The following is a 21,799-nucleotide window of genomic DNA, read 5'->3' on the forward strand; positions in this document are numbered from 1 at the left end:
GATTATAAGACATCATGGGGCTTAGTTCTCTACACCCACAAAGAATATTTGGGTACATTATAATCATATGACTTTTTAAGGCATTTGAGTGTTTATTCTGAGCTTCTCAAGCACAATATCAATCTCTGCTGCCAAGACTTCTGCTTCAGGCCCCCACCTCTCACTGACACCTCCTCCTCAGCGTAGGCAGACAACAAGAGAAAAGGGTGAACTGTGATCCGTTCGTGGTGTTCTCTTTTTATAGGATGGGGAGAAGATTTGGTGTGGAAAAGTTTCAATTAAAGGCTTTACCAAGGCTCAGACATTCCTTTGCCTCTGCTGGCATCTCCTGTATTAACATGAGGAATTACCATTTGGGGATATGGGAGAAACATGGAAAGATGAACCCAGATTTATACAGTGGGTGTAATCCAGATACTCTCTAGGCATCTCACACATTTGCCAAATAGGGATCTCCTTGGGGGGGGGGGGGACTTAGGGTTTTAAATTTGACATACCTTTTTCCTTGGCTAGAGTACTGCAACTTCCACTGATTTTACCTCCTTTCACGATTGGATTACCTATATTTTTCTGTGTCAGTTTAGTATGTTACCAGCCTACATATAAGAATGTTTAGTCTTGGCTCAGCACCTGTGGCTCAAGCGGCTCAGGTGCCAGCCACATATACCTGAACTGGCGGGTTCCAATCCAGCCCAGACCCGCCGAACAACAATGACGGCTGCAACCAAAAAAATCGCTGGGCATTGTGGCAGGTGCCTGTAATCCCAGCTACTGGAGAGGCAGAGGCAGGAGAATCGCCTGAGCCCAGGAGCTGGAGGTTGCTGTGAGCTGTGATGCTATGGCACTCTACCCAGGGTGACAGCTTAAGGTTCTGTCTCAAAAAAAAAAAAAAAAGAATGTTTAGGCTTGTTTAGTCTTATCCTTATGAGTCAGACGTTTCACGATAGGTAGGGTTCTGATCAGTGTTTGTGGGTGAGACCTACCAAATCTTTTCCCTGAGTTCATTTATCATTAACTAATCTGTGTCATTTGATGGTTCAGGGCTGTTTCTTTATTGTAAACAGTTATTTTTAAAGTAATTACCCAATCTCTAATTGTTATAAAACTATTCTTTCCCTAAATCAATGTTTTTACCATTTTCACTGTTTCTGACTCAAACCGTTGTAATACTCACTGTATTTATCCTGTTAGGAGCTATCTTGGTATATTGCATTATGTTTTGATTGTTTGCCAGGCATTTTTGGCCTCATTTCCTAGTTTGATAGAGGGAGATGTTATTAGCAGTGACTATCCTGGGACAGGGTAGCTGACTACGTAGTCATTTTGTCAGTCCAGAATCCAGACAATGTGTTGATTTCCAAAGGACATTTTCTTTTATCAACTCTAGTTTAAACTTTAAGATCCAACTCTAATGCTAAACCTTTTGTTAATTCTTCACCCACTGCCCTAAGAAGTCATGCCCCTCTCACATAACACCAGTACCAGCATAGAACTCTTCCTATTAGTAAATTTATGTCAAAGTGTTTAAGTATCTTATTTTCCAAACAACTTGAGAGCTTATCAAGAGCAGAGAATTTTACTTAATGAATATCTATGCCAATCCCTATAGAATATAAATACACTTACTCCTGTATTACAGATTAAGTAATTAGGACTCAATTTACATAATTATTAGATGAAGGAATCGGAATATGAAGACAGCTCTGCTGATGCCCCGTTTCCTGCTCCATAGTTAGCATACACTGGCACAGACTGAGCATGGAGTGCCAATCAGAGTTGACCTGAGGCTGCACAGTGCCTTGGACAGTTACTGAGTCCGACTAACAAGGATCTCTGTTTCTGTTCCTCACTCATTCAAAACCACCACCTTCATCTTTACTGGGGGACTTTTCTCAGAGACATGTGACTTGCCTTGTCTTCTTGTATTAGATTTGTTCATTCTTTCATTTAATCCATATTTACGAGGCAACTACAGGTCTGGTCTTGCTCTAATTCGACAATACTCATACGAAACAGACAAAACAACCTATCATCACGATGTATATGTGTGTGTGTGCGTGTGTGTGTTAACATCTTGTATAGTATAAGATACTAAGTCCTAAGGGAAAATGAAAAGTAGAGCAGGGTAAAAGAGAGGGGTGTATAGTCTGAGGACGGTATTCAATAGGGAGCTCAGGGTCAAGCTCCTGGAGATACTGTGATCAGACAAAACCCTGGATGAGGTCTGTTCCAGGCAGCAGGAACAGCTGCAGCAATGACTCCAAGGTGGGCTTATGGCTGGAGTGCTTTAGAAATATCAGGGGTGAGGGGTGTTGATCATGGAGAGACTTACCTGGTCTAGGTGCTATAATGTAACCACCTGCCCCGGCTTTAACAGAGTATACACAAAGGAGGGCCAGATAATTTGGCTTTGGTCTTACTGATTAGTGGTCCTAGCCCTGTGTCTAGCCTTGTCTTCATAGAGTAGTCATCCAAAAATTATTAATACTAGTACTCTTTGGGTTTAGAACATTGCTTCAGTCATATTCAACTACACTCCCTCACATGAACCCACTCAAGGATTATTATTACTATAGTGTTTCTGGTCAACGCATTCCTTTATGTTTATTTTGTACACAATTGATAGCAGCTGGTGATACAATGCATAGTTTGTACTCAAGAGATATTTACTAAATGATGGATGTGAGAATCAATGAAGGCAGATGCAATCTTGTAACACAGATGGATATTTCCACCTTTAAATAAACTTGTATTCTGGATGGAGACATAAATTACATATTTACTGTGTTGAATGAACTATCCACCGTATGGTGGGGTGTTGATAAAATCTTGTTTTTAAATGCATTCATGTCTCATCCACAAAAGAGAAATTGGAAACATTTTTATCTCTGTACCTTCAGAAACATCCTCTGGCTCAGAAAACGATATTTACTAAAAATACCTTGCTTCACCTTGAACAGTCACTAGTTTAAAAGAAAGACATAAACCTAATCTCGAGGAAAAACGTTGTTTGCTTTTTAACTGATATACTTGTATCTGTAGCATCCATAGTGATTTCATTGTCTTGGTACAATCTTTAAACATCAACTACATACGTATTGTCTTGGACTTAACCTTCTTTATGGTGAAAACTTACTTCCACAACCCTTTGTAACTAAGACCGTCTGTAGCTTTTACTGCTTAGCACAGTCCATGTAAATCAGAGCCCCTGAAATTGTTTATAACCTTCTCTTTCCAGAGTTTGGAATGACCGCTGCACCACTGTAAATGCAGTAGTTTGATCTTAGCATGTGGTACTTTAAATATATTTTTTGAACTCCCTAAATGTATAATAATAAAGTAACAGTTGGGGGAAGCAGGAGCTAATATGTGTTTCAAATGTCATAGGAAAGTCAATTAAGGGTCATTTTATTCATTCTTTGATCGTCTTTTGCTTAATAAACAAATTTTAAATCTAAGGCAAGCAAATACATTCTTGGTACTATGGATGGCAAAGCATCAACAAAGGCTAATTACCCACATCAGAAGGAAATTAGAAAACACTTAACTTGAATTGCCCTATCAACTTAAATCTGTTTTGCATTTGTTTTTAACAACTATGATAATTAATTTTTAAAAAAGATTCCATTTCAAGTATAATTCAGAGTGTCCTATTATAGTTTACTATGTCATCATTTTTCAATGAATTAATCATTTATACTATCTTAAGAGCACAGAGCACTACCCGGTGTTTACACAGTAAAAGTTTAGTCAAATGGAATATTTTTAAAGTATTTTATACTATTGTTGTGTAAAATGGCTAAAGTTTTCTGACAGGTTTATCAATGACTAGGTGTATGTTTTTTAAAAAAATTTCTTAAGCCAAGTAAGTTACAGAAATTATCTTTAGTACAAAGGGCTTTGATTAATATCTATCTTTCTGAGTAATTTGCAAGTGAATTATCGTTATGATTTTAAAATGCAATGAAAATATATTTAAGTATTGTACCAAATGTGTATCTAATCATATTTTGAAAGAGATTTGTTTTTATCCTTATATATTTACGTATTCTATCAATCATTCCTTTAGAAGACCTCTCAATGATTTTTCTTTTAGCAGTTTTTGGCCGGGGCTGGGTTTGAACCCACCACCTGCATTATAGGGGGCTGGCACCCTACTCCTTTGAGCCACAGGCGACGCTCCTCTTAATGATTTTTTTAATACAGTTATGTGTCCCATAACAATAGGAACATGGTCTGAAAAATATTAGGTGATTTCTTCATTGTTGTGCAAACCTAGTGGAGTGTGCGACACAAACCTAGATGGTACAGCCTCTTGCTCCTCTGCTACAAACCTCCAAAACAGTCACTATACTGAATACTGTAGGGAACTGGAATGCAATGGTACATATAGTTCTGTAACTAAACATATCTAAACATGGGACAGGTACAGCAAAAATATGGTCTGAAGGATTAAAATGATACCCCTGTGTAGGGCACTGACCATGCGTGGAGCTTACAGGGCTGGAAGCTGCTCTGGGAGAGTCAGCCATTGAGTGATGAGTGACTGGGCAGGCCTGGGACACTACTGTGCCCTCCTGTGGACTTCATGAGCACTGTGCACATAGGCTGCATTAAATTTATTTTTAAAGTCTCTAATAGGGCGGTGCCTGTGGCTCAGCAGATAGGGTACCGGCCCCATATACCCAGGGTGGAGGGTTCAAACCCAGCCCTGGCCAAACTGCAACAAAAAAATAGCCAGGCATTATGGTGGGTGCCTGTAGTCCCAGCTACTCGGGAGGCTGAAGCATGAGAATCGCCTAAGTCCAGGAGTTGGAGGTTGCTGTGAGCTATATGATGCCACGGCACTCTACCGAGGGCGGTAAAGTAAGACTCTGTCTCTAAAAGAAAAAAAAAAGTATCTAATAATATGTTAATTTTAGCTTACCATAACTTTTTTCTTTATAAACTTTTTAATTTTTGAGCCTTTTGACTTTGCTTAATAGTGCTTAGCTCAAGACATACACATACATAGCTATACAAAAGTATTTTTTCCTTATGAGCTTTTATCTATTTTGAATTTTATTTTTTACTTTTTAAAACTTTTTCGTTAAAAACGAAGGCATCAGCACACATATTAGCCTGGTCTACACAGGGTCAGGATCATCAATATCCACGTCTTTTACCCTTATATCTTGTCCCACTGGAAGGTCTTCAGGCAATAACATTCATGGAGTGCCGTAGCCTAGGATAGCAATGCCTTCTTCTGGATACCTCCTGAAGGGCCTGCTCAGACTGTCTACGGTTAATTTTCTTTTTTTACTAAATAGAGGAATACACTCTAAGATTAAAGAAAGTATACTATAATAAGTACATAACCCAGTGACAGAGTCATTTATTGTCAAGTATTATGTCCTGTACACATGTGTATGTATATACTTTTATACTGGCAGCACGGTAGCTTTCTTTACACTGACACCACCACAAATACATGAGTAACACACACCACTACAGTGTTACAATGACTACAGTGTTAGTAGGTGATAGGAAGTTTTCAGTTCTGTTATGATCTTATGAGACCACCATTATAGATGTGGTCCATCATTACCCAAATAGTGTTATGTAGACATAACTATAACTCTATTATTGTTATCATTCTATAGTTTCATGTAAGTAGAAATTTCATATGTGTGTCATAGTACAGTAAAATTCATCTCTCAAAATAGAAAATCACCATTTTTTATTTTTATCTTTGAAACAGAGTCTCACTTTGTCACCCCTGGTAGAGTGCTGTAGCATCACAGCTCACAGCAACCTCAAACTCTTGGGCTTAAGCAATTTTTTTGCCTCAGCCTCCCAAATAGCTGGGACTACAGGTGCCTGCCACAACACCTGGCTATTTTTAGAGATGAGGTCTCTCATCTCTAAACTGGTCTTAAACTCATAAACTCAGGCAATCCACCTGCCTTGGCTTCCCAGAGTGCTGGGATTACAGGTATGAGCCACCTTGCCTGGCCCAGAAAATCACCGTGTTTAAGATGATTTGATATTATGCTATTTATTATAAAGATAATAAGGTCAAAATATATAATCTATTTCTTTAGACTGTACAGAGAGACGATTCAGGTTTTTGTCTGACTAGCCTCGCTGTCAGTTAGTAACAGTAAGTGCCAGGAAGTATGAAAATATGACAAGGTGGCCGGAGAAGGAGACACGAAAGCCTAGCAGCTTCTTTCCCTTATCTTCTCTCTGAAATTAGTATGTAAATACCTAGTGTATTTTCCTCATGGCTCTTGTCTCAGAATTTGTGCAGTTTTCCAACAGCTTTATTTTAATTCCTGAAGTGTCAGGAGTATCCAGGTTTCTCTGCCCAAGTGACTGGGGATACTTCTGTTCTCTGTGCCACGGTAACAACTAGGAAGATGAGCCCAGAGACTGTGGCCACACGCTCAGGCCTGTATTTCTGGTTTTCGGGCCCACCTAGCATCCCTCCAGACCTTTTGTCAGATCCCCGTTCTGGCCAGTCACCTATCATAAAGTGGGTAATAACTGTTAGTTATACAGTCCTGAAATAGAACAAAACTAGGGTTCCCATGGGATCTGCTTCAACATCTTTGTCTCATTTGCACAAATCAACAATCTTTCAAATATTTGGGGAACAAAATATATTGAAATAGAAATCTTACTGTTATTTATTGCTGTTATAATGAATTGAGGATTCATTAAAAAAATTGTTAAATATGGCTAATTGCATGTTCTTAAAGAAAATGTTAATAAGGCTTTCTATTTTCTGTTCCTTTAACCTAGGTTTAGGCTTCAGTATTGCAGGAGGTGTGGGAAACCAACACATCCCTGGAGACAACAGCATTTATGTAACTAAAATCATAGACGGAGGAGCTGCACAAAAGGATGGAAGGTTGCAAGTAGGAGACAGACTGCTAATGGTGAGTGTGACTCCAGTGGAGCCGTGTGTAAATTTACAAAGCTCTTGTTCCCCTGTGTGTGACTGTCGTGGTCTGCTTCGGCAGCCATAACAAAATACCACAGAATGGGGGTTTATATAATAGAACTTCATTTTCTCACAGTTCTGGGAGCTGGGAAGTCCAAGGTTTCAACCAATTAGGTTTGGGGTTTTGTTTGTTTATTATAGAGATGGGGTATTGCTCTGTTGCTCAGGCTGGTCTTGGACTCCTGGACTTCCCACCTCAGCCTTCCAAAGTGGTAGGATTACAGGCATGAGCCACCCAACTAGGTTTTCGGTGAGAGCTTTCTTCCTGGTTTGCAGATGGCCATCTTCTCACGGCATCCTGGTGAGAGCCTTGCCTCTATATTTGTGCTGACCAAGAAATCTCTCTTCTTCCTCTTCTACCTCTTACTATAAACACATCATGTCTTCTTGTAAAGCCCAGTCCTATCATATTAGGGCCACTCATTTAACCTTAATTACTCCCTAAAGACCCTATCACTAAATATGATCACGTCAGGGGGTAGAGATTCAAGATATGACTTTGCAAAGGAACACATGCAGTCCGTAGCAGTGACCACGGAGAGAAATAGAAAAGAAGGGAGAGCAGGTATAAGGGGAAGAGAGTGCAAAAGTAGACGTGGGCAATGCATCTGTTTTGTTGATATTTTCAAAACAGAAATCTAAATTTTCACCAGTTTTCTTAGATGCACACAGCACAGAGATTACCTGTTGTTCTTCTAATGTAATCCGTCTTCTGTTAGGGAGAGCAACTGCTCTAGCCAGACTGCTAGGGAGTAGATTTTGCATAATAAAGGAAATGATACTAAACACAGCACCTGATTTCCAAAAATTTATAATCTGAGTTCTGTCACATGTGTAAATAGATCCCTTTCTCCCCTCCCCCCATACAGGTGTTTCCTTTGCAGCTTCCCAAAGACTTCAGGAGTCCAGGGCAATGATTTTCACCCACACATAGCCATCCTTTCTGGATCATGGAACTCTCTGATTTAGTTTATCAGCAAAATTAAGGCAATTATAAGCGATAAAGCATTGATGTACTAATAAAACTGTTTCATCTCCATTTACTCTTATACACCAAATCTATAATGAAAATTAGTAGCCAATAGCTCTCAAGTTAAGATGAATTTGTCAGTCATCTGTTTACCCTTGTAAAACAGGCCTCCAATCTGTGTCTGCAAGGAGCCATTATCTTCAGGACATTTTTGAGAATTGTTTGTGAAGGATCAGCCTACACAATCTCAAAACAGAAAAGTAATTTCTATGATATATGCAAGTTTTAGAGTTTGAACCCCAAAATTTTATATTCATTGTGCCCACTTGTCTGAGTTCTAGAAAACTTGTCTTTAATCTTAGTGGTCTAATTTCATAGTGGTGATGACCTTTGTAGTGAATTACCCAGGTAAGGCATTTATAATAATCTCGATAGCTAAAGTTTACTCGACATTTACTATGTTTCATATACTTTTAAAAGTGATTTTTTGGTAATGTAACATATATTTCTCACCACAGCATATTTAACATAAGCAAAAGGAAACTGAGATATAGAGGAGGTGGCTGATTTGCCTACGGTCTCATACTTCATGATGGACAGAACGAGATTTCAAATTGAGGCACCCTGGCTGGCACGCTTGTAATAAGCAATACTGCTTCCTGGCACTCTCATTAGTTTCCTTGAATTTGTCAGCCATTTCTTTCCTTTCCTCCTTTAGTCATCATTCAGTCATTCATTAGTTCTTTTATTTAACAAGTGTATATTGACCATCTACCATATGCCAGGCAATAGCCACTATTCAAAAAGGAACTGTCATGTAAAAACATCTGGTCTACCTGGATGGGCAAAAAGTCACCACAAATGACTTCAAGGTTGCCATTAGAATTTTGTGCTTCTTTCCCACCTGAAGCCACTATCATTTGCATAAAAAACTATTTTTTTCTTTAATTGTTTGTTTTTGATGGTTCTTATGATATTATTTTATCTTCTAAACTAGAAAAGTTGTTATTGGGGTATAAGACCTGAACAACTTATCCCTGGAATATAAACTTTATTACTTGAAATGTTAACTTGGGAATAAAATAAATTGCGATAATCAACTTCTACATAGTCCAAATTAAAAAAATGAATAGGATAATTTTATTTTCAAATCACAACTGTCTTAGATACTGACTGGTTTGACCTTTGCCTCATTCTGTAAGAGTTTGGGTGTAGATAGCTGCTCTGATATTTCCTCAAGTGCTGCTATTATAAAATCATGCTAGATGTTATGCAAAGTTATATTTAAATTTCTAGCTATAGTTTCATTTTCTTAAAAAATAAAAACCTCAGTCCAAATAATTCTCTCAAAGGATTTTCCAAACAGCACACCATCACCATTTTCTTGATATTCATCGTCAATAGAATGATTTCAGAAATAGCTGTGACATAATCTTTAACTGTTTTAAGTTTTAGAGCATAGTTAAAAAATAAAAAAGAACCTTCAAAAATAATAGGTCTCTCCTCTCTTATGTAAGGAAAACATAATTAGTACTTCCAAGGCAACTGCCAAGCTGAATCTGGAAATGAAAGAAAATGATTCATTTTATAATGCTCTGCAAGAAAAATAACCCTGGAAGAGAATAAAGATAAAACCTCACTGAAGGCACCCTAAAAGAACAATTATCTTGCTTCAACCCAAAAATATTTATTAACGCTCTCCTTTTGTCGTTCCTTTCCACCTCCGCTTCCTTTACTACCCTACATTCACAGCCTTTGTCTTTCCTCCTTGTCTACATGTCTCCCGCAAAGGAAGCACAAATGATTTAGTCCCTGGTGTACCAGCTGTACCACACTCTGCATATTTTTCTCTAAATATACTATTCTTTCTAAAGCAATTTGCACCACTTCCTCTCTTCACATCTTAGGAAAAATTCCACCGTATATTATCCACTGAGAGTTCTGTAAGTAAACTGGTCTAAAATGAAACTCCATTAATTTCTTTAGATTTCAAAACCCACAATCCAGGAAGTCTTTCAGCATCTGCCCTTTTCTGGGAGAGTAGTCTTCTTTTTTTTTTTTTTTCCCAGAAGTCTTAGTAATGACCTTTCGATTTCACAAGTGAAATAACTATAGCGTTGGGTACCATTTAAATCACCATATCTATTAGGGACTTTTTTTTCCTCCCTAAGAGTTCTCATATCACAGAATTGACAGGTACTTATCTTAAATGTTATTTTATTCCAACTTTTCATTTGGTACCTTAGAATTCTACAGAAAAGTAATCATGTGAATCAGTCCCTTGCCTTTGAGAGAACCCCCTCTAAGGATGGAGAATTTCAACTCTCCCCAAAGCTGTTCATTAGGTAATAACCATGCTTAAAATTTTTTCCCTTATAATTATATTGAAATGGCATTTCCTATATATTTTCCCTTTATTCACAGCTCTGTCCCTAGACAACAGAAGATGGGGAATGAATTCCTCTCCCATATATGTTTGAAAGAATTATGTCTTCTTTTTTTAATTAAATGATAACTATGTACATTAATGCAGTTCTGGGGTACAGTGCGGTGTTTTCATATGAAAGAATTATGTCTTAACATGTCTCCACTTCCAAATTTGGGGGCATGTTTTATACCTTTTGTAGCAGCCCGTATAGCCTATGGCTGGGGGAGTGAGAGTTATAAGAAATACCTGTAATGGAACACCTTGGTGAAAAGGGCCTGGAGAGAGATTTGGTTCTAACAAGCATGAGTGAGCTCGCGAGATGAGAGCATTGGTGAATTGGCAGTCTCTACACCTGTGGTGGTGAGACGCACAGCTCAGCCTTATATTAGGCTGGAGGAGAAGGCAGTCAAGAGGCATGTGCATTCTATGATGGGTCCACTTACTCTGACTCTGTCTCCTCTCCTGCCTGCAGAACGCCAGCACGGCATCTCTGCTGAAGATTACCAAGCTCTGCTAAAGACTAAGAGCTATCTGTTCTAAGAAGACCTTTACTCTCTCTCAGATACTCTGTTTCTCTCTCTCCAGCTAAAGTAGATAGCCCTCAAGCACCTACGAGAAACTGTTCCTGAGCAAGGGAGCTTAGTGGTCCGCGTCTGGAACCTACCTAAGCTGGGCCCGAGACCTGGCCAGTCCTGGGCCCTGACACCTTTTCTCTTCCAGTCAATTTTGTTACTTATTCATTTGTCTTATATAAATAGATTATGCTTATAACAAACTTCGTTCTTTATAATCTTATTTCCCTCTTTAAAAAACCCCAGGTAATATTGTAGCACCTGACCTTTGCATTTATTCTACTATGAGGAAAAATTATCCTACTTGTTGCCTTTGCAATAACCCTCTTAATATTTTAAATGAGGAGATTATAATGTCAGACCCTTGTTTCAGAGGTTACCCAAATAAATGGTCTTTGTTCTCTTTACCAAAATTGTGTGTATGTATGTGTGTGTGTAAACATATATTCAATTCTCTTTATTACCTGCCATTTATTGTTCTCTAGAATTTATTTGGGTTTTCTTTCTGTGTGTGTTTATTTTGTGAAGTGACAGGGATACCCGATTTTTGTGGATTGTACCAGTAAGTTAATGTTGTGGTCTCAGACTAAACAAATTATCTCTTGGCCTTTAATTTCAGAGATGGTCAGAGGTTAACAGCATCAGTGATTTTCAGATTATTTTACATATATTCTCATACTTGTTTTTATTATGCCAACCAAGGTGCTACATAATGCCAAATATGTCACAAAAATGTGATCTTCTTCCCCCTTTCCTGTATAATACCAGAACTTTGAATCCAGGATCATTTGATCATCTTCTCCACAGGATAGCTTTAATTGTTAGTTGTCAAAGCTCCTTGTTAGATTATAATTTAAGGTTTAAAGTCTTAATTTTTTCTTTCCATAACCTCTGCTTGACATTTGAAAAAAAAAAAATTGTCAGTGAGAAAACGTTTACACCTAAAGACAATTAGTCTGTGCGTTTTCTTTCCTTAAGGGGAAGTAGTAGATGAGGGGAGATGACAAAGGCATTGCAGTCAAGTGGAAAGACCCTGGACTTGGAGTTGGAATGCTGGAGTTTGTCACAGAAAGCGAGCACTGACTCAACCTAAGCTACTTTGGGAAAGTCACGCCCATCCTTGGCCTTCTGCGTTGGCCCCTCCACCACAGTAGCATTACATTAGATTGGTTTTCCCCAATATGCGCTTTAAAGCATTAGTCTCATTACTAATGTCACAGGAAAAGATTCTGTGACCAAACACGTTTTAGAAATTCTGCAGCTTGTGTCTCACCCCTCTGGTAGATTCTCAGCAAAGTTTAGCATATTAAAAAGTCTATGAAGTCCTGCAGTCAAGAAATTGATTTAACTTTTAAGAATTTTTTCTATAATTTTCAAATCTATTTTCTCATGAAATCCTTTTCCTAAAGTAATGCTTGTAGAACATCTACAACTAGTGTTCAGTGGAATGTACTCTGACATGTTCTCTGTCTGAGCATCTGTCTCTTTTCTTGTTTTTTCCCTTGAAAAGGGTCTCATTCTGTCACCCTAGATAGAGTGCTGTGGCATCATAGCTCATGGCAACCTCAAATTCTTGGGTTCACATGATCGATCCTCTTGCCTCAGCCTCCCGAGTAGCTGGGATTACAGGTGCCCATCACAAGACCAGGCTAGTTTTTCTATTTTTAGTAGAGATGGGGTCTCACTCTTGCTCAGGCTGGTCACAAACTCCTGTGCTCAGGCAATCTACCCACATTGGCCTCGCAGAGCGCTAGGATTACAGGCAAGGGCCACCACACCCAGACCTACGTCTCTTACTTGATTCCAAAATTAAAATGCTATAGTAAAGACATGAAATAGATTTAGGGACTATGAATACAAAGAATTCAATTTTCCAAATGAGTATTAGTTGTGAGGATTTACTTTTTTAAAGCATATTTACAAAATTGTCTAATTATGTCCAAGTATCAATAAGAAAATCATATTGAAGACAATACAAATATGTAAACTGTTGTAACCCAGCCCTCTTTCCCCTGCCCACTCCTGTTCCCCAGCCCTCACCTGTTTCCCCTCCCCCCCAGCCCATTTCCCTCCTCCTCCCTTCTCCCCCCAGAGTCAACTCCAGGAACAAGGCAAGTCCCTCCTCCCTCCAGGGTGGCCAATAACGTGCTTCCCAGCCACGTTCCCAGGCCCCCTTCTTTCCCCTAGGGTTGCCAAGAACAAGCTTCAGGTACAAGGGAAAAAAGTCCCAAGTTTCACAAACCCCCCAAGTTCTCAGTAGATGAACAATGGTGGAAAACTCACTGAGGCTTGATTAATTACTGTTGGATAACCATAACCATTGTGATATGAAATGTATCCATTGTCAACTGAAACTGTATTATTGTTCCATTGCTGTATCCATAACTACCTAAGTTGTAACCCACCCTTAACCAGCCACGTTTTGCTTCTGTAATATGCTTGCCCAAAGCCTATAAAAGACAACTCACCCTCACACCTGGGCTGCTAACTGTCTCTCGGAGCAGCAGCCCCTGCAGCAGGTAAAATAAATTACCAATTAATTAACCTAAGTGGGGGTCCGACTCTGTTTTTCCAGGTCCCCTAAGTTATTTCAAAACATTGTCTGAATAATGAACAAGAGAATTTTCAAGTATATTCACTGGTAATACCAATCTTAGGTATCTTAGAACCAAGAGCTGTTATTCTGTTTCTCTCACCAACACATTGCTCTCATCTTGAGAAGATCTTTTGCCTACAGCACCTCACTTATTCTTACTCCCCACCCTGAAGAAGTAATTAGTAGGGCAATCATTACTGGTATTCTTATTTTTCAGAAGAGAAATTTAGAACTCAGAGACAAAAGAGATTTCTAATATTATTTAACTAGTAAACTGTGAAAATAGGTTCAGATCCAGATACTGATGTTCTAAAGTCAATTTCTTTTCACCAGTTTTCTCTGATTCCCAATTCTGGTTATACATTTGTATCTCGTGTTAAGTTTTCAAATACTATGAATACCCAATCCTCAGATAATGCTTAATAATAAAATTAGAATCTCTGGGATAAGGACCATGCTTTATTTAAAAATTGTTTTTTGTTTGTTTTCCAAATGATTCTAATGTGTATCCAGGTTAAAAACCACAGTCCCTCCTTGACCTAACTACATCCTAGCCCAATCTGCTGCTGCTTCTCCTAAGGATGATTTCGGTGGTAGTGCTCATTCTGCCAAGCTAGTAGAGTGTCATTTAGCAATTTCCTGGGATGACCTGAAAAGCATTTAGAATAGTTCACCCTTAAAATTCTGTCCCCTGCCATTAGCATAACTTCTGAAACACCAGGAAAAAAACTTGTAAAATTACTTCTTAGATTCCCTTCTAATTTATTGAAAATATAACAGGTTATAATATTAATATGGTGCAAATGCAATGGCACATTTTATTTAAGGGTTAAAGCCTTTTATTATATTCTTTTAATTGTGTTTAGACTCAGTGTAATAACCCATGTGTCTTATGTCAGTGTTATTTTTAAATTGTTTTAATCATATACGCCACAAAAGTTACCAGTAATATGTATATTTCTCTACTTTAAATTTATACATAGATCATTATATTGATTATTACTTATATTTTAAAAACACAAAAAATGAGCTATAAAGATCAGTAAATAAATATTAAATAAAAGTGCAATACTCTCTTCCTGTAGTCTGTGGATTGCCCTAGGGTTCATACTATACTGTCCATTTTGATAATCACTGCTGTAGAGAAAACTTGAGTGGGTCAAAATATCATTCTTGCTTGTTCTCTCTCTTTATGTGCCATAAGGAAATTCTCATTATTGGAACTTTGATCATGTACTTTATAAACTGATGCGACTCAAGGCTCACATTCTGTACCAGCTTTCATCCTTATATCCCATGCGTGGCACATCCAATAAATGTGTGTTGTTTCTATGACCTTCATTGCTATTCCCTTCCTCTCTGACCCAACGTAAATGTAAAATAGAAACTCAACACCAATTCCTCATTCTTCCAATGAAATAAGGGTAAGCTGCAGTCATTATTTTTGTAGCTATTAATTTTTTTTTTATTTCAACATTCATTAAGTAAAAGCTAATAAGCAACATCAGATAGGGGAACACAGAGAGAAATACAGTTTAACCACCTGCCCTTGAGAAGGTCATTCTGGGAGATGGGAAGAGGTACCGTAGGAGAAAATGTAAAATAAGGCAGAGGGTGATAATTTCCACATCTGTCTAATTATGATTGTTTGACTTCTACTTGTATACTGCTTTATGTTATACAGAATCCTTTCAAATTTATGGTATCATATTCTTCCCATAAACGCAAATAAATCAGTATAATTCTTATTTTATATGTAAAAAAATGAATTCTTGGTAAATACATTGACTGACTGAAATTCATGAAACCAGGAATTGAAATCTTGTCCTACATTCAGAATGACTCTTCACTGCAACAAGTTGTCTTTATTTCTAGAAAAATAAGATCTAAATAGCATATGGCTATTATTTCTAATAAATCAGAGTCTGTTCACTGGCCATGAGAAATTCTTTCTTGTTCTGATTTTCATTACTAATGAGACTCTGCTATGTGTATTGCCTACTGAGGCAGCTGTACTTAGTTTCTGTTCTTTCTTAAAGTTTTCGTTCTTGCTCAAATACATTAAATTTTGCTTTAGCGATGACGAATACACGCTCATTTCTAAAAAGATAAAAGTATAAAAAGAACCCAATGATAACCATCACTGATATGTTTTCTATGTATTAATAGAAAGCATAGGGACCATGCTTTCTATTGATTTTTGCTATTAAAATTTTTTAAAACCATTAATTTCAGTATACTATAGTGATTTAGTCCTTGGCTTATGCATATTTACTTTCATAGCACAACCATTACTGCACTGGATTGGGCCCTTTTTCATTTATCTTGTAATCTGACCAACCATGTTGTTTCCCTTTAATAGTGAACGTTAGAGTGTGACTTTCTTTCCCATGTGTCTAGAGTCCCACATTGCCTTGCACTGTGTCCTCAGTAGCCTTCACACTCCCAGTCATCTCCTAGTTTGTCCCACCGTGTTGATATCACTGCCAGACTAGGGAAAGGCCAGCATCTCACCATCTGCACACTGCCCATTCCTCCGGATGCCCCCACACCTCCCATCTTTCTATTATCACACATTTCTTGTGCTTCACTCATTTGAATTCTCACAAAACTTGCCATACCCCTTCTTGCAAGTCTCTTAGCACCGATTTCTCAGCTGATTTGGTCTTCTTTGCTTGCATCATACTCAAATTCAAGGCTCCCTCTTCCATCTGAGAGAATGAGTTGCCTCACCTCCAGGCCCTCTTTTTTTTTTTTTTTTTTTTTTCCCAGAGACAGAGTCTCACTTTGTTGCCCTCGGTGGAGTGCTGTTGAGTCACAGGTCACAGCAATCTCCAGCTCTTGGGCTTAGGTGATTCTCTTGCCTCAGCCTCCCAAGCAGCCCCTCTTTCTTGACTTCAGTCCTTTTTCCTCTTACAAACACCCGGCGAGGCTGCACCTACGCCCCCCTCTGTGTGGTGCACCCCGCAGAGAGCACTTCAATCAAACGCAAATGATTTTCTTTCTTGAAGCCAAGCCAATTGCTCTGTGTTCACCATTATAGGCAGATACTTGATACAAACGGGGGAAAAAAAGACAATGAAAAACAATGGCAAGAGCAACTAGCCAATCAGTGTAACGTCCCTCTCTCCCTGTACAATCAGCCCCAGCTGTAGGCTCTTTATCTCCAGAGTTCATAGGATAATGCTTGCGCATAATTAACCCAAACAAACTCACTTTTGTGAAAAACATTTTGAAGACTTCAGCACAAAAGAGCACTTTTGGTCCAAATCCCATACTATTCTGAATTTTTAAAAAGATAAACACAGAAGCTTCATCAGCAGTACCCTAATTAAACTCATCAGTTCACAGATGTTTACAGGAAAATGATCAGCGAAAATTTTCACCAAGAAATCCTGTTTCCTGGAAGAGGGAAGGATGATGACAATAGTGATAGTGATAAAAGCTGACATTAATTAAGGACTTTAATGTGCCTGCCACTTTGCATAAACCAATGCATTTAAAGCAATACCCTTTCAGGCAGTGACCATTCTCATTCCTATTTTACAGATGTCAAAACTGAGGCTTAGAAGGTTAAATCAATTTCCCAAAGGCACACAGCTGGGAAGTGCCAGGCTCAAATCTCTATCTGTGTGACTCAAAGTCATTTTCTTGTAATTGCTACCTTCTGTTCCATGACTAAAATCTATGTACATATTTCAATACTTAGTCAGCAAATAGAAACAGAACTACCACTATTTTAAACTACCACTATTATTAGCCCCCCAACTCTCTTCCCTCACTTCTCACCTCTACCCTTTCTTCAGCTTTAGCACTAGCTATATCTCTCTTTCACGGATAACCTAATGAACTTTGGACCTTCTGTACCCTTGGAATAGATACAATGAGACCTTGTTAGAAATAGAACTTTGGTGCCACTTATAATCTAATCCAGTTAGTGGCCTTTTTTTTTTTAAATTGACTTGTCCTCTCCAAATGTTGTTTGTCTTCTGGTTTTTGTTCAATGCGATGTTTCAGGGGGGCCGTAGTTACACTATTCAGAGCTGCCTTAAGCAATCTTTTTTTAGAGAAAACGTCCACTTCCATATACATTTTAAGTCATGGAATATGACCATTATTTGTAAATATTTGTTATCTAGGCACAAGTGGTACTGCTCTAAAATAAGTGATTAATCAAAGATATAAAAAGGATTTGAAGAGACGGTAAGCTATATTAAGCCACTTTCCATTTTACTTATTTTTTCTGACTAGTCAGTGTGTCAGGATGATGCAAGATACTATCACTGCTGGATTGAGCAACAAGTATAATGATTACTCAAGCCTCTATATTACTTTGGAATTCATGTTACTTTCATGTGTAAACTTAGGAGGAGACATTTTTCCCCTACCAGGAGAAAGAATAAATGACTTAATCTCTGACTTTTAAAGAACCACCAGAGAAATACAGTCTCATTTTCCTGTCTTAAGGGGTTTTCTGATCCAAGTGATGACTTTGCCAATTGGAGACAGTGAATCTCTTTGTTTCACATTAACCTTTATAAATGTCAGTTTTTCTCATCTGTAAAAGGGGCCTAATTATTAGTGTCTATCTCATGTAGCTATAGTGAGGATAAGTTATATGATTCATTTCAATATATGATACAGTATTCCCAAAATATATGACTTGTGTATTAAATAGATATTAGCTTTTAGTAGTAGTAGTATTGTTTTTATTTATTATTAAAAGCTGTCATTATCAACTTTGTTCTTCACACCTGTAGTCCCTGTATCCTCCCTATCCACATTATACCTTTCCATTTATTCTACAAATAGCTATGTTCTATTAGAATGTGGTTCTTTGTTTGCTTGCTTGCTTGCTTGCTTGTTTTGAGAGAGAGTCTCACTTTACTTGCCCTCAGTAGAGTTCCATGGTGTCATAGCTCACAGCAAGCTCAAATTCTTGGGCTTAAGTGATTCTCTTGCCTCAGCCTCCCAAGTAGCTGGGACCACCAGTACCCACTACAAGGCCCAGATATTTTTTGAGATGGGGTCTCACTCTTGCTCAGTCTGATCTTGAACTCCTGAGCTCAGGCAATCCACTCATGCTGGCCTCTCAAAGTGCTAGGATTATAGGTATGAGCCACCACCACACCCAGCCTCACAACATGAGTTTTGTGAAAGTGAGGACTTTGTTTATCTGGAAGAAGCAGTGTAGCTGAATGAGAGTGTGGCCTCTGGAGCCAAACTTCCTGGCTTTGAATTCTTCCTCTGCCACTTATTGGCTCAATGACTGGGAAAGTTTCTTAACCTTTTAGAGATGTACTTTTTTAATCTATAAAATGAAGGTAATTATAAAAACTACCTTATAAATTATTGTGAAGGTTTAATTGTGTTGGTATAAATAAAATACCTTAAAATAATGTTTGGCATTCTTATTGTTTACCATACCTCCAATACCTAGAACAGTGCCTGACACATAACAGGTATGCAGCAAACATTTGATCAAAGAATAAACAAATGCCAGATACCAAAGTACAAAATGATTTAAGAAAATGATACTTGGGTGGGGCCTGTGGCTCAGTGAGTAGGGCGCTGGCCCCATATACCGAGGGTGGTGGGTTTGAACCCAGCTCCTGCCAAACTGCAACTACAAAAAAAATAGCCAAGGCAAGAGAATCACCTAAGCCCAAGAGCTGGAGGTTGCTGTGAACTGTGACACCACAGCACTCTACTGAGGGCCAAAAAGTGAGATTCTGTCTCTAAGAAAAAAGAGAAAATGACAGTTATCTAGAAAAGAAATATAAAGACCAATAAAGAGACTGCCAGTTTAATGGGGAGCTCTTAGTCAGCATTTGAACACTTCAGTCTGGTTCAGTTTTCTCCAGTTCCAGAGTCTTTAACCTGGACTACACTATCAAGGAATAACTAGCCCATAACAGTTAAATAACGATGTGGGGCAAAAATAATAATAGTAAAAGAGAGCAGTGCTCCAAGGCATTGTACAACTGAAGTGCTAGTTAGATAAGACAGAGAATTTGTGCTTTGGAATTGAATCCAATGCTCTTGGCACATTTATTTTAATTCCACAGCATTTTGGCAGAAAATAACAAAAACATCACTACATTAAAAATATAGTAGCTAAAATAAATCCAAACATATATGATCAACTAATTTTTGATGAAGAAATCATGAGAACACAATGGGGAAAGATAATCTCTTTAATAAATGGTACTGGGAAAATGGGATTTGCACACACAAAAGAAGGAAATTAGACCCTAATCTTCCACCATACACAAAAATCAACTCCAAATGGACAAAGGCCTAAACATAAAACCTTGAAATCATACAACTTCTAGAAGAAACATAGGGGAAAGTCTCCTTGGCATTGGTGTATCCAATAATTTTTTGGATACCACATCAAAATCTCAGACTACTAAAGCAATATATGACTACATAAAACCTAAAATCTGCACAGCAAAGGAAACAATCAACACAGTAAAACAACTATGTATAGACTGGAAAAAATATTTGCAAACCATATATCTAATAATGGGTTAATATCTAAAATGTATAAAGAACTTGTATAATGCAATAGCATGTATGGAAAAATGAATAACTTGATGAAAAATAAACAAAGGACTTGCATAGAAATTTATCCAAAGACACAAAAATAGCCAATGGGTATCTCCATCTCTAATCATCAGAAAAATACTAATCAAAACCCCCATGAAATATCACTTCACACCCATTAAAATACCTTTCAACATTTTAGCAAATGTTGGTGAGGGTTTGGAGAAATAGGAACACTTGTAAACAGTTAATGGGAACACAGACAGTGTGGCCATTACAGGAAACAGCATAGAGGCTTCTAAAAAGATTAAAAACAGAATTACCCTACGACCCATCAATCTCTCTTCTGGTTACATCCTCAAATGTGATGAAATCGCCACTTGCAAACACACCTGCACTGCTATGTTCATTACAGCATTATTCACAATAGACAAGCTATAGAAAGGATCTATGTGTCTGTCAATGGATGAAGAGATGAAGAAAATGTGGTGTGTGTACATACACCCATACACACAGTGGAATATTATTCAGCCATTAAAAAGGAAGTCCTGTCATTTGCCAAAACATAGATGAAAATAGAGGACATTGTGCTAAGTGGGATAAGCTAGACACAGAAAGGAAACTATTTCATGATCTCACTTATGTGTGGAATCTTAAAAAGATATCTAAGTAGGGAGATTATAGATAATTTTTATTTTCCTCTTCCCTTCTTAACTTTTGTTCAATGTCTAGGTATTATTTTTTATAATCACAAAAACTGTAACATAATGAGACAGAATATCATTTATTTCCTTTTTCTACAAATACTTTTCTGAATTTCATTATATTACTTTCTCATAAAAAAGGAGTGGCAACCTTGTTTTATAGGATTTCAATGACCACATCTTATCCGCTTTGACTAATGCCATTATTATATTATTTTATCAAAGTGTGATCTAGTTACTAGACAGTAATTATTACAATTTAATCTTTAAATGACATCAGAATTTTAGGTATCTGAATAGTCACTTCAGATGCATAGATTTAACTCTAATGTTGATTTTTTTTCCCCATTTTAGGTAAACAACTACAGTTTAGAGGAAGTAACTCATGAAGAGGCAGTAGCAATATTGAAGAACACATCAGATGTAGTTTATCTAAAAGTTGGCAAACCCACCACCATTTATATGACTGATCCTTATGGTCCACCGGATATTACTCATTGTAAGTACCACACTAGTGTCATTAAATAGCATGCCAGGTCTGCAAAATTGGAATTGTATAAAATTATTGACAACATCTTCTGGTTGCACTATTCCTTTTGTTAACTTCTGGAAATGTGTCAGAGAGAATATCCCGTACTTTACTTTCATATTGCCTTATAGGCCCTCACCAAGTGCTTTGAAAGAGAGCCATCCTGACTAGTTGGAGGGTTCACCATTATGGGAAGGCTTGATGGTATATGTTGCGGACAGTGTAATTACAGTAGTACATGGGTAATGCATTTTTATTTATTTATTTATTTTTTGAGACGGAGCCTCAAGCTGTCCCCCTGGGTAGAGTGCCATGGCATCACGCTCACAGCAACCTCCAACTCCTGGGCTCAAGCAAGTCTCCTGCCTCAGCCTCCCAAGTAGCTGGGACTACAGGTGCCCGCCACAACGCCTGGCCATTTTTTGGTTGCAGCCATCATTGTTGTTTGGCAGGCCTGGGCTGG

The 21,799-nt window shown here is 37.9% G+C and overlaps 1 protein-coding gene across 4 annotated transcripts in view; it reads left to right on the forward strand.

Annotated features, from left to right (window-relative positions):
* DLG2 (discs large MAGUK scaffold protein 2) overlaps positions 1-21,799 on the forward strand; it is a 2,018,366-nt gene that overhangs the window by 1,502,217 nt on the left and 494,350 nt on the right. For all 4 annotated transcript variants that reach the window (XM_023511782.1, XM_023511784.1, XM_003780855.3 and 1 more), the window contains 2 exons: positions 6,787-6,923; positions 21,162-21,306. In XM_023511782.1, coding sequence (XP_023367550.1) covers positions 6,787-6,923; positions 21,162-21,306 — 282 coding nt within the window. The remainder of the gene's footprint in view (positions 1-6,786; positions 6,924-21,161; positions 21,307-21,799) is intronic.

This window comes from Otolemur garnettii, unplaced genomic scaffold, assembly GCF_000181295.1.
Source record: "Otolemur garnettii isolate 467f Iridium unplaced genomic scaffold, OtoGar3 scaffold00001, whole genome shotgun sequence".
NCBI classification, from domain to species: Eukaryota; Metazoa; Chordata; class Mammalia; order Primates; family Galagidae; genus Otolemur; species Otolemur garnettii.